Raw genomic sequence first — 12,973 nt, 5'->3', positions numbered from 1 at the left:
TGTTTATCTGATACAGAAAACGAAATATGAAGATCAATCACAATGCTTTATCGGGGGCTTTCACAAAACATTTGAAATGAACATTGTGTGAAAAATGTGCTTGAAAAAAGCGAGGTCGAACATAGTAATGCAGAATACGGCTTGTCACCGTCTGTGAACTTAATTGGGGGAACTGTAATGAATATTTCGTGGTGCCCTATTTGCGGTGGTATGTGTCGCATCATCATCATCATCATCATCATCATCATCATCATCATCATCATCATCATCATCATCATCATCATCATCATCATCATCATCATCATCATTATCATCATCATCAACATCATCACCATCATCATCATCATCATCTTCATCAGCAGCAATAGCAGCAGAAGCAGCAGCAGCATTATCATAATCATCACCATCATCATCATCATCCACATCATCATCATAATCATCGTCATTACCATCATCATCATCATCATCATCATCATCATCATCATCATCATCATCATCATCATCATCATCATTAACATCAACTTCATCATCATCATCATCAGCAGCAGCAGCATCCGCAGCAGCATTATCATGATCATCATCACTAAAACATTAAAACCTGCTATTTCTACAAATTTCAATAACCTAAAGTATTTTACGAAAACGTTTTTTACAGTGAGTGGTTATTTCTGTTAACGCGTATAAATACATTCGTTATATGAGGAAGAGTTACCGTTCCTTACCTTTTATGAAGGAAGCAAATAGTCCATAGTTATTTTTTATGCTGTGTTAGCCTTTTCGCCACATATAGGACTATATAATGCATATATATTGTTCGCTGCAAACTGTATGCGGTGACGAAATGTATGCAGTACTAAACAGCTCAGAAGAAGCAGGGCCAAGAAACAATTATGTGACACTGACCATATAAATCATTGGTACATAGCTTAGGCACTGGGCATTTGTGTTATGAAATTAGCAATACAGCGATAGACAAGACGGATGTTGATGCAAAGCATCAAAGACGCGACTGAATGGGTATCATTGAATATTGATATATGATTATTGAGTGTACTCACTAGTTGAACATCTAACGGTTGAATTTTGGAAAATTCCAAATATGTTTTTATTGATGTTTAAACGTTAAAGCTGTTGTAAAGCTTTCACATAGCAACGTTATTTCGTTATAAAATGTACATGGCTTGTTAGAACCTGAGAACTTAGTTCAGACCTTAGTAATGAAATAATAACACAGCAAACTGGATTGATTTTTATTCTCTTAAAATTGAAAGCTATGAAAATTTGTTTGGACTTTATGATCATTACGTGTATGGTACATGTCGTCGAATCGATGCTTTTCTCAACCATTTATAGGATACACATGATGCAATATAACCCAATAAGTTATTGTTGGTCAACCGTAACAGCATATTCTGTATTTTCTCGCTTATTACAATACATTTGGTTCATTATTTAAATGAATTGATGAATTTATACTTTGGTTTTCATAATAATGGTATTCCATATGTGATTGTCATTTTTTATTTAATTATGCAACTTTAAAACATTAATAGCTTGTAGCCAATTGTATAAAGCTGTATAAGTTATTCAGAGGTTATATTTTGACTGATGTGCACATATCTTATTAGATAATTATTTACCAATAAAAAACATGTTGGCTTATTTCCACCTCTTCAAAGAAGTAACAGTTCTGAACAATAACATCAAAAGCTGTTTAAGTTATACACAGATTATTTTTGACTGATGTATCATTATGTGTGCAGTGTGTGTATTATTATTATTAAATAACTATTGACCGATCAATAAACATGTTGGCTAATTTAAACCTATCCAAAAAAAATAACCAACTGATAGCATTTGACTGCTGGTGTGTTAGATGAAGTATCAATTAGTCTTTCATTATTTATATAGTTGTGTAACGTTACCTTATAAACACACAAAATACATATGTAACCCTTTATTGATCGCACATTTAATTAACAGTTAATTACACGTGAGAGATAAATGTACTGTTTAAATTGTCAATCGTTCTTTGTTTACACACGTGAAATACCTTTGTCTAGATGCCAAATAACAATTTTTAGACACGCCGGAACATCATTTTGCTTGTTTTTAGACTTTCGTGATGGAATCCATCATAGCTTCCATAACACATGCTGTTCATGTCATGAGTGCCAGGGACAAGATACAGTCCGTTGAGATTGGCGTGGTAGCAGCTATTATACCACCAGCCACCCTTGTGCGAAAAAGCACAGTTAATATCGCCAGCATTGTCTCTGTCGTGGTCATACGTGCTGAAATTCATCCCGTTCATGTACGTAAGCTGATTTTCTGTAGTCACTGAAATAAAACTGTAAATGTAATCAAAATAACATGTTTATTTTTGAAGAAATGTACATAAAGATTTACCACATTTTCCAACGGACAATTTTTCAACTTCAATAATTATTATTTTCATTTCATCATACGTCTAAAACGTAAGGTCTGTTATAAGTCACATAATATTACAAAGTACAAAATACATTAAAATATCAATACGGTGTGGGGCTATCAGTTCTGAAGTAAAAGATCATAGAAAACTGTACCCTGTTATTTGAGTCTGTTCAGGTGTTATTTAGAATATGGCTCTGTTTTAATAGGAAAATTATTTCCTGTGGTGTTTCTTTTAAATAAATCTTGCGATTCTTAGTTTTGGTGTTAGCCTTCTTAAACACCTTTCTGTTAACTGACTTATAGGTGAAAACATATTGAAAAAAATACCTCAATGCTTTTAACAATGATTTTAGAAATATAATTGATTTTATTTGTTTGGTATAATAAATAAAAAGATAACTGATCCCATCGAAGGTGATAGCATGTGATGTTGATCCGTGAAAGTTAATGTTAACCTAGGCGATCCACGGTGCGGAAATTCAATAAAACATATTTGTACAAAGCGCTTTCCAAGTAAGCCGTGTAACTTATTGAAATGGTATAAATGATTCATACATAGTTATTTGGTAAACACATACGTCCATGAGAAAAGACTCTAAGGCCGAGATGAACTGTGTAATCTGACCCTTCTGCTACGCTAAATAACCGGTAGTGATCGTACGCCATCGTGCCGTTAGCTGTTTCTATGTCAACCCGTAATTCAAAGGTACCGTGCGCAGTGAACTCATGTAGCCATTTCAACCCTGAAATAAATAGTTATGCATTGCTGATTTTTAAACAACAGTTTCTGTACAGTGAGTCTCCTGTAAGTAAAACCGAAACCTAGATCCATAGTGTTATCAATTTGCTTATACATAATGCAATTCGAAGTAATAAGGTCGAGCCAATTTGCATATATCTATTTAGAGGCACAGTTTCAAACGAAAAACCTCAAACAAATCTGAATGACAAAGAAACCCACACTCCGTATAAATGGCAATGAATCGTATATTATTTAATTGTGTAGTAATATACAAAGATAGGTCAGTGGAACCTTGCAGAAGGAAGTTCAACCTGTCTCCGAGTATCCCAATTCACACTGACGCCATTATGTGTTTATATGTGTATTTATATACGCACTCGGACAAGGCCTGTTCGGCGAGTTATCCGATACAAATGTAACTCGTATTATGTTTTAGGAGCAAAGTGCACAATCGTGCGCCAGTGTATAACACTGTCACACGATACTGCCATTTAACAGCCCTCCCGGTAGAAGACTAGTTTTTTTATTGGTGCGGCGGGGAATCGAACTTGCGAACCTTGGATTGACTTGCAGCTGTTTTACCACTAAACCGCGGATCCGCCACGCATAACCTTATAAGTTATAAATTATTAAAGCCATTAACCTGTAACCTTCTGGCGAACATTGTGCATGTGCTTGTAGGGTTAAATGCACTGGCACAGTTCCTTGAGATCTTAAGAAATAATTAGATCGTCCAACAGTTGTAAGTCTGAAGGTAAAAATTAAGAAAAAAACATAACAAGATGCTTCCTCAGTCGAATATGTAAATGAGACTTCATTTAAAGATCACACTTCAAGTTATGCTACAAATATGGTAAAAAATTTACCACCTACCGAGCCAGAATTCACCATAAATAGATCCGAAACCTTCTTCATAGTCTGCAAATGGTCTGTAGAAATTCACCGAACCATTAAATCTCTTCTGGAATACCTAAAAGTACGAACCAAATATTCTTGCTATATAGAATGTTTGCGTAAATCGTTATCAGGTACTAGGGCTAGAACTCCTATCATTTAAGATGATTTTAAGTCCATTTATTCTACCACATGACCTCCATAAATTAAGAGAATTTCAAAACATATCTCGATTGGTTTTGTGGGAAGGCTAACTATCACTTTTTATATGTACACTTGGGTAGTGATATCATTAAAACCTATTATTGAACCAACTATACTAACGTTAACAATAAAAGACGGTGCTAACTGTTAACAAGACCATTGTAATTATATATTGGGCGCTGTTTGATTATGATTCATCATCGACAACAACAACAACGACAATAAATAATCAACAAAATCCGACGACTGGGCCATTAAATAGATGGATCTAATAATATGTCACTAACAGCACCACTGCCACAACCAAATTGGTGCAATTTGCTTAAAAAGCTGATACTGATGATGGTGCTGGTGGTGTAAACGATTACATGAGAAAGTTGACAAGATGATTTCGATGATGATGATGATGATGATGATGATGATGATGATGATGATGATGATGATGATGATGACGATGATGATGATATAATTATGATGATAATGACGATGATGATGCGATGATGATGATGATGATGATGATGATGATGATGATGATGATGATGATGATGATGATGATGACGATGACGATGATGATGATGATGATGATGATGATGATGACGATGATGATGATGATGATGATTATGATGATAATGATGATAATGAAGATGATGATGATTTACAAAATAAGTATTCACAAACATAAATTTTGGTTCCGAGAAAGTTACACTTCTCACACATATTTGATGCGGATAATTTTGTAAAGGTGACCTCTTTCTTTATCAACGCAAATCGTTAGATTTATTAGATCACTAATTATTATTCAAAAATTAAAATTGAACCATAACTCAAAAAAAAATGTATTTGGAGATAAGGCATCAAATAATTAAAGTTGTAAATTGTAGTTTACTACTAAATTAGACAATTTTGACCTAACATTCATTGGGTGGATATCAAAACTACTCAGCAGTTTCCGGCATGCATTAGTAGCAAGGCCGTGTTTTTCTGCTTGACTTAAATTACTCGGTCTGCTCTAGGGGTTGCGTATCGAACCATCTATTCTAGCGATAAGTTCATTTGTTTTCATTACTAAATGAAACTTTAGATTAACCTTAAAACATGAGACAAGTGGAATGATATCAAAGCTTCCTTACTGTTCTGATTAAGAAAGAAGTAAAATTATTGTTGATTTAGCATAAATTGAAGAATCATGGCATTTCAAATACTCTCATAATTATTTGTTAATAACCATTTGGCAAAGTAGCAAGGAGGAAAATAGTCATAAACATTTTGGAATAAACGCAGCCCCAGTACATTACCATCTAGTATTTCGTGACAACAATTTCCATACAAATCGAGAGCTGACACGGTGACGTGGCAAATGTTTCTGTTTTGGTCTTGTCGGACGGAGAGACAGATTTAAGTGGTGACCCAATTTGTTCATGACAAGTTTGAGAATCTTAATGACCATGCGTTATCTTTATATTGATCGGACAATGACTTATTTCTTTAAAGTCAATGTTACATTGATCTGCTGATATTTGCAGGTCATGATCAACCCCTTTACCAGGTTTGAGGACCTTTAGCCCAAACGTCCTCTAATTACTATTCACACAGGGTTTGGAATATCGACCGAATGACAAACCTACCGACCGACAGACTGACAAGGGGCAAGCAATAGACCACAGCTTTTTCGAAAGGGGCAATAACAAGTTGATTTGTATAGATGTATCAACATGCCGTATCAATGCAATGTTTACATGCAAAAGAATTGATCTATGATCAAATAAGGTAGTTGAGACATTTTAAGCTAAAGTTGGACATTCTTACTTTATATGCTTTGGGTAAACTACAAATATAACAAAATAAGAATAAAGGTACAGTGTTGGCGCATCATCAGGGGTTTACACAGTGTATGCGCCTACGACTTATAAGGGAGTTCAGGTGTTTTGTGACCTAGAAACAGATGGAGGTGGTTGGATTGTGAGTATCTTAACTAGTTCAATTGTATAGATTGATCAAAATGCTAGATCAATGCAATTTTTAGGTGCAAAGGGTTTAATAAAGGGCAAATAAGGCAGATCAGAAATTTAAATCTTAATCTGCAAAGTAATTCTACATCTGGCTTGGGTATACCAAAAGTATAACAAAATAAGTATAAATTGATCTAAAGATACTCACAATCCAACCACCTCCATCTGTTTCTAGGTCACAAAACACCTGAACTCTCTTATAAGTCGTAGGCGCATACACTGTGTAAACCCCTGATGATGCGCCAACACTGTACCTCAGAATGTCCATACAATCTATAGAAAATATAACAGGCCAAATTGAGTGCGCAACTAATATCTTTCATTTATTTTGTAGAAAGTGACGAAAAAAGGAATGATCATTTTAAGTGGGTGCAAGTTTTTGTCGACTAGTTAGAAACAAAAAACTCTAATTCCTACCACAAATAAACATCATATGGCCAAATAGCTGCTGCATGAAATATATCTGAGTTAAATAATATGACAAACACTGCAAACCTCATTCATCTTATACTTCTACATATTACAACAAGCAAACCAAGGACTTAACAAGCATGCTTTGAAACAGCCTTTACAGAATTATTTAAATGTTATGGAAAAAACACTAGATTAGAGTAGCATTCTAAATAGTTCAAAACATGTTCTCCACAATTAAATATGAAATGAGATTTTGGCACATGTTTTGGTTTGAAATGTACAATATTACTTTTGTTTATGTTTACCGCCATACTTTTTAAGACACCATTGGCTAATTACATTTAAAATTCATAACATGTACATTGTAAACATTAACCTACGATCATCTGCAAAACACCAAAAACATACAAGTTCGCCATCAATCATAATTCCTTTACCAACAGTCTTTATATGCAAAGTTGTTCAAGAAGAGTTTGAACAGCAGATGTGACAATGTACCACCATGGCTTATGTCGATCAATGGCTGCTTTTACTTCAAATATTGACAACGGCCTATTGAATTCTTGATGATGAATTGCGCCAACATTATTACAAACACACTGGACACTGGAGTAGAATCTTGATTGGTTAAAAAACTGAAAAAAATCATTGATCCATCTCCCCGATAAATCCTCTAACATTGTGGGAAACATCCCATCGCCCAGCACAAGTGCAAGTGTATTACAATTCTTACATTTCTGACATACACCACAGGTTCAAGTACTTTTCCAAAAACTCTACATCATTATCATCAGCAAAGTTCGATAATCCAGTATGTGTAGAAAACTTATAATATATTTCAGCTTTTTATCATGCTCTATTAACAATATTCCGTATGTTAATATAGTCAGCCTTCCCCTGTCCTGTTTCAGGCTTCTAAGTGCATGACTTCCTAGAACGTTGTAGTCTCGTATAGCATTTCTAAACTGATGTACATGACTAACTCACGAGTTATTCCCTTTTAAGTTTCTCTTCTTTTTCAGGTATTATTGCGGAACATGTAGGTAAGTTAGTTACATTTGACATCTTATGGGGAATTTAATGAAAATTCTTACTATTTCAAAATCAATACTTTATGATGCAATTTGTTTAATAAACTATATCAAGCATAATATCTTAAATACATATCTGTCTAGGCCCCTTAGTTGTCATTGTATAATTAAAAATATTTTTTTATACATAATGAATTTATCGCAGTTAAAAAATACGCTCCAACTGCGTATAATAATAGAATATATCGAGAGAAAATAGCAAAAAAGTTATAAGTCACATGTACTGGAGGGGCACTATGACTTCTCGATATGCTTGATAGACCCAGTAATTGTCACATACCAGAGCTAATAAGACTAATTTTGATGCAAAGCATCAAAGACGCCGCGTTTAATTTTAAAACATGATTAAAAGAAAACAGATGCAGTTCACCAGTATACCAAGTTTGAGGTACCTGGATACAAGCATTCTTCATTTTTTGAAAACAAATCGGACTTGCAGCTCAAGGGAACCACGGCCATGACTCTTGACCAACTGAGGTCAAAATAGTAAGGGTGTTGGTCATGTTAAAGGGACCTTGACAATGTTCGAGGCCTCTAGGCAAAGGCATTTCAATCATTGATAGGAAACTGCGTATTTTTAGCTTACGGTCACAACGACCTTGACCTTTGACCCACTGACCTCTAAAGCCATAGGATTTATCTGCTGGGTGTGACTAACATGCCTACGAAGTTTGAGGGACTTGGGTCATACGTAATGTGTTCATATATTGATCTGAAACCGGTTCGTTAACCAAGCTGTAATCAACCCGTAGCCTGCAAGTTTGGGGACAAGTTATTAAATGCCTTTCATATATGTCCTAAGGTTTATTAAAACGGTAAAACATACGTGATTATATCTTGATGTTGCCTTTTTCTTTAATCAGTTTACACAATTATTTGTTTATAAAGGTTGTTTTTATTATAACCTATTTTATAGTTTTATATTGCAAGAATAATGTTGGCTGGTCCACTTTGATCACGTGACCCACTCTGATACAACATTGACTTGTTTTGTACCCTATACACTATATTGTGAACATCGGCGAGCATCAGCTTTCACTTTACCCCACAATGTAACGCGAAGCCTACCCGATGACGTCATAGTAATGTTTGATACGGGGTCATTCGTCTGTGCAGTTCAGACGATTTATTCTTATTTTGGTTGCAGACAGCAATTGCGATAGAAATAAATGAATAAATAAAGTCATTCCACGGTATAATAAAATGCATCGATGGACAGTGTTGCCCCGGATTGACAATATGCACTGTTCCCCTTAATATACATGTACTATGAACCTGGCCAGTGTAATGTTGTGATTATTTTGTTCTGTTGTTAACATGGCGTAATGTTTTGTATCGTTTCGCTAGTATACACTTCTTGAAATAATTTTGCCTCATACTGGACATCTTACTCTTAACAGGACAAGGGCTGTTGTTGCATATCATGGTTTGTTCCGAGCTTCCGTCACAGTATTGCCCTGACGGGGATGGTGGGGGATTATTGCAATGTCGTTGCCGGCTCTTGGTTCCTCCTCCACATGTTATAGAACACACATTCCAACGTTCCCAAGACGACCAAGCTCCGTCTGTTTAAATGTTGAATTCATATATGTGTTGAGGGGCGTGATTATTTTTTTAAATGATATCAAATATATATTTACTTGACTTATGTTCATATTGTATTTGTATTTTTATTGAATTGACGTGTCGTCTAGCCCTCTTCGAACTTGGCCAGACAGAATGACAGCAACTACACACATATAGATATTCTTATAAATAATTGATACAAGAAAAGGTCCGTAGCGTCACGCAAATAAATAAAACAAAATAGTTCTTAAACAGAATCTCAAAGCTAGTATGCAAGTAGACAGCCAGTATTATATACTGTTGTCGAATTGTCCACAGCTTTGTCCTGTTAGTATCGATCTAAATTCACACTTATACCAAGAAAACACGTAAAGATAACGTTAAGAGCAAATCTTTAAAGGATTCTGGGTGTCCATGATTGATTTTGTACAATGTTTAACGTAGCTTTGATCTAAATACCTTGACACGCCTGCAAACTACACGCACGGTGCTCCGATGGCTTCCCGGGGCAATGGTTTTCGACGACAGGACTGGTGCAACTCCTCATTCTCATCTGCATTCCCCCATCACATGTAACCGAGCACGGCTCCCACATGCCCCAACTACTCCACCCACCTTTGGAATACCGACAAGGTTAATGAAGAGTGAAATTTATACAATTATTTACTACTTATCTGGTAAATATGCTGTCATATTGACCAAAAAATCATTTTTCTCCGAGGCGAAAGACGAGGTCAATAATGAGTTTGCGATCAATTTGAATTCCATATTTGACATTTCATTCAACGTGTCTACACGTTTCTAAAATAATTCAATATAATTAATTTTTGAAAAACATTCTGCAATCCATGAAGTCAAGTAACCTCATTTAATGTTCAGTAATACTTAAAAAGATGTGCTCTTACCCCCATATAAGATTTACAACAAATAATACAAATGTTTTATTAAACCAAAAAGGATGTATACATGTTGAAAACAATTGTTCTTATGAAGGATACCAAGTTTAATTTGAAATTAAGGTGCACATAACACGGTATTTCTACCTTAAAAGACGAAAGTATATCACAGTAAATCTTTATTGGTCACCAATCTCAGAAAACTGTGTGTTAAGATACTAAACACACTATTACAATCGTGTTGTCAGTTATTATTATTCTGCCAAAATGCATTATTGCTTATGTAGTTAAAGGTTTATCACTCCAAATATATTTCTTTTAGAACAACAGAGTCTCAAAACTTCTCTGCAAAGTAATCAGTTTCCACTGGTCGACAGGTACACATTACATTTCGGTTATGTAATTGTCAAATCTATTTTATATGCATTTTTACAATTTCTGTTGAACAAATACTTTATATTTATATTATTGCGTTTTAATATTTACTTGCTTGCAACTCTATTTGTTCTTACTCATTTTCTATATGAAAATTAACAATAACATTGAATCTTTAGCCTAAGTAACGTAATCATTACGAAGGTTTTATCAGAGGTTCAAATAAGAAATAAAACCAGAATATAATGTGTGTAATGCACAATATAACTAACATTAACGTTAATACACATGCGTTATCTGCACCATCATAAGTTAGTTAATGGATTTCTTGATGAAAATCGTCTAATACGTGTTTAAAATATGGGATGTATATTTCATCAAGCAAAATATATTGACTTTATTAGTATAATCACTCTGTGTAACATATGATTTTTTATAAAAACGTTGCTTTTATGTAACGTTTAAACAGTAACGTACTTTACACCAATTCGCGCGGTACGAATTATAAGAAAACTTTCGTAGAACTTAAGATTAATGATTTACCAATTTTTATCTTATTAATGATCATTAAACATAGAAGAAATAGTACAGATAAAACTTAAAAGTAACTGCTTAGGGTACCGCAGTTTAAAAGACTGTTACTCACTGATGCCCCCTCACTCAGAGCGTTAACATATCTCATTTTGTGGCATTTTGCTTAAGCTTTAAGATATCATAACCTTCAAATTCTCCCTGGGGGAGAGTATGGTCAATTGACATCTTAAGATCTAAATTGTTAAACATGTGCAGTCGGTTGAAAGACATGATATGCTCTTTAACCTGGACAAGACGACAATGTACACACGCCTGTCTCACTATTACTTCCAAGGCAAGGTAACCCATTCTGCGGTGAAGGGTTGGTGCACGTGCGTTTGTGCTGGCGAGTGCCGGTATCGCACGTAACGTCACATCCGTTCCACGCACCCCACTCGGACCAGCCACCATCAACTTAAAAATAAGATGCTTTTTTTACTTGCGAATTATGAACGTGTTTCGGTTTTTATTTACATCATTTTCGACTATTAAAGTATATGAGAGACACATACATAATTGTCAATAAACAGAAAACTTTCTTTACTTTGTCAAACGTTAACAGCACCATTCTACGCCAGTAAAGTGCGGAACATAATGTTTGTTTCTCCAAATATTCAAATTAAATAAAATTAAGTGATTTAACTGTGCGTTTGCAAAAGAGGGGCATGTCGAGTACGACCAGTAGCCAGTAGCCTGTAGCCATTATGTAGCCAAACATTGAGTGTTAATTTTTATGTCATACCCAATGTCAAATGTTGTTTCATGTCGCAATTAATTGCCATTAGCAGTATAGCTCACCTTCAAGTGATATATTTTGACGACAAAAACAGCAACAGTAAGTCAAATAAATTGACAATACTAGGTGAGTGCCGTGGATACAGGAAGTTTATCTGGCAGGGCTGGGATATTTAGCCGAGCCAGATAAACTTTCTCCATCTACGGCACTAACCTAGTATTTTCTATTTATCTGGTTAGTTTGGTTACTAAAACACTATAAATTACCACAAAATTAACAAGTACCTTTTCGAAAAGGTGGACAAATAGTTTCCCTGTTGACATCAGCACACAAAAAAGTTTTCAAAACGTTTCAATTTAAAAAGATACGCTAATTGTCAAAGTAATTGCTTTTAATACGTCATTATAAATTCAAAACATTTAAGATTTTAATAGTGCATGAACATGGACCAGCCATCAAACATACTCCAATAATGTAACAATTAGTCCGCAAGTCACAGATTACAATGGTCATGGTTCAAAATCACGAGTGTACAAACAATCGCCATATGTAAAATGGTTTTATTCATGTCGATATTAACGGGTAAAGTGTTGGATGTTCAGAACTGCTCCGGCAAAAAAGAAAATTCAGTTCTGTAGTAAGTTTTTCTCATTCACCACAGAAATGGTATATACTATCTTTGAACGCTGCACAGTTTTTTAGCATTTGTGGGTGGGGTAAGTGCACAGATTTACTGGCGAATGGTTTTGCCAGTGTCATTATCATGCAGAGTGACAGAACATTCTAGGCGAGTGATTGTTGAGGTCGGTTGTTAGCGGACTGTTGATGAGATACTGAAACATTATTTTCGCTTTTCCTCTGGCAATTCAGAACGGAAAAAAACACGTTTTTAAAGAAACTGCTATTTTTAACTACAACCTAGCAACTGAATAACTAGCTGAAAACAATATAATAGATCGAATGCCCAGAACTTAAAGAAAACAACGTTGTTTTCACGTCTACACTTATGATCTGTAGTATTCCAACCAAAATTTAACTGT

At 34.8% G+C, this 12,973-nt stretch overlaps 1 protein-coding gene across 1 annotated transcript in view; it reads right to left on the bottom strand.

The window, feature by feature from the left end:
* Nucleotides 1–1,942: 1,942 nt before the first annotated feature.
* Nucleotides 1,943–12,973, bottom strand: part of LOC128223405 (uncharacterized) — a 28,330-nt gene continuing 17,299 nt past the window's right edge. Inside the window, exons 18-24 of the mRNA XM_052932684.1 lie at nt 11,444–11,611; nt 9,813–9,968; nt 9,179–9,352; nt 6,431–6,555; nt 4,049–4,145; nt 3,012–3,176; nt 1,943–2,340 (exon numbers count right to left, since the gene is read on the bottom strand). Coding sequence (XP_052788644.1) covers nt 2,081–2,340; nt 3,012–3,176; nt 4,049–4,145; nt 6,431–6,555; nt 9,179–9,352; nt 9,813–9,968; nt 11,444–11,611 — 1,145 coding nt within the window. The 3' untranslated portion in view covers nt 1,943–2,080. The remainder of the gene's footprint in view (nt 2,341–3,011; nt 3,177–4,048; nt 4,146–6,430; nt 6,556–9,178; nt 9,353–9,812; nt 9,969–11,443; nt 11,612–12,973) is intronic.

This window comes from Mya arenaria, chromosome 17 (assembly GCF_026914265.1).
Source record: "Mya arenaria isolate MELC-2E11 chromosome 17, ASM2691426v1".
NCBI lineage: Eukaryota > Metazoa > Mollusca > Bivalvia > Myida > Myidae > Mya > Mya arenaria.
This window is presented reverse-complemented; position numbering and strand designations above follow the sequence as displayed.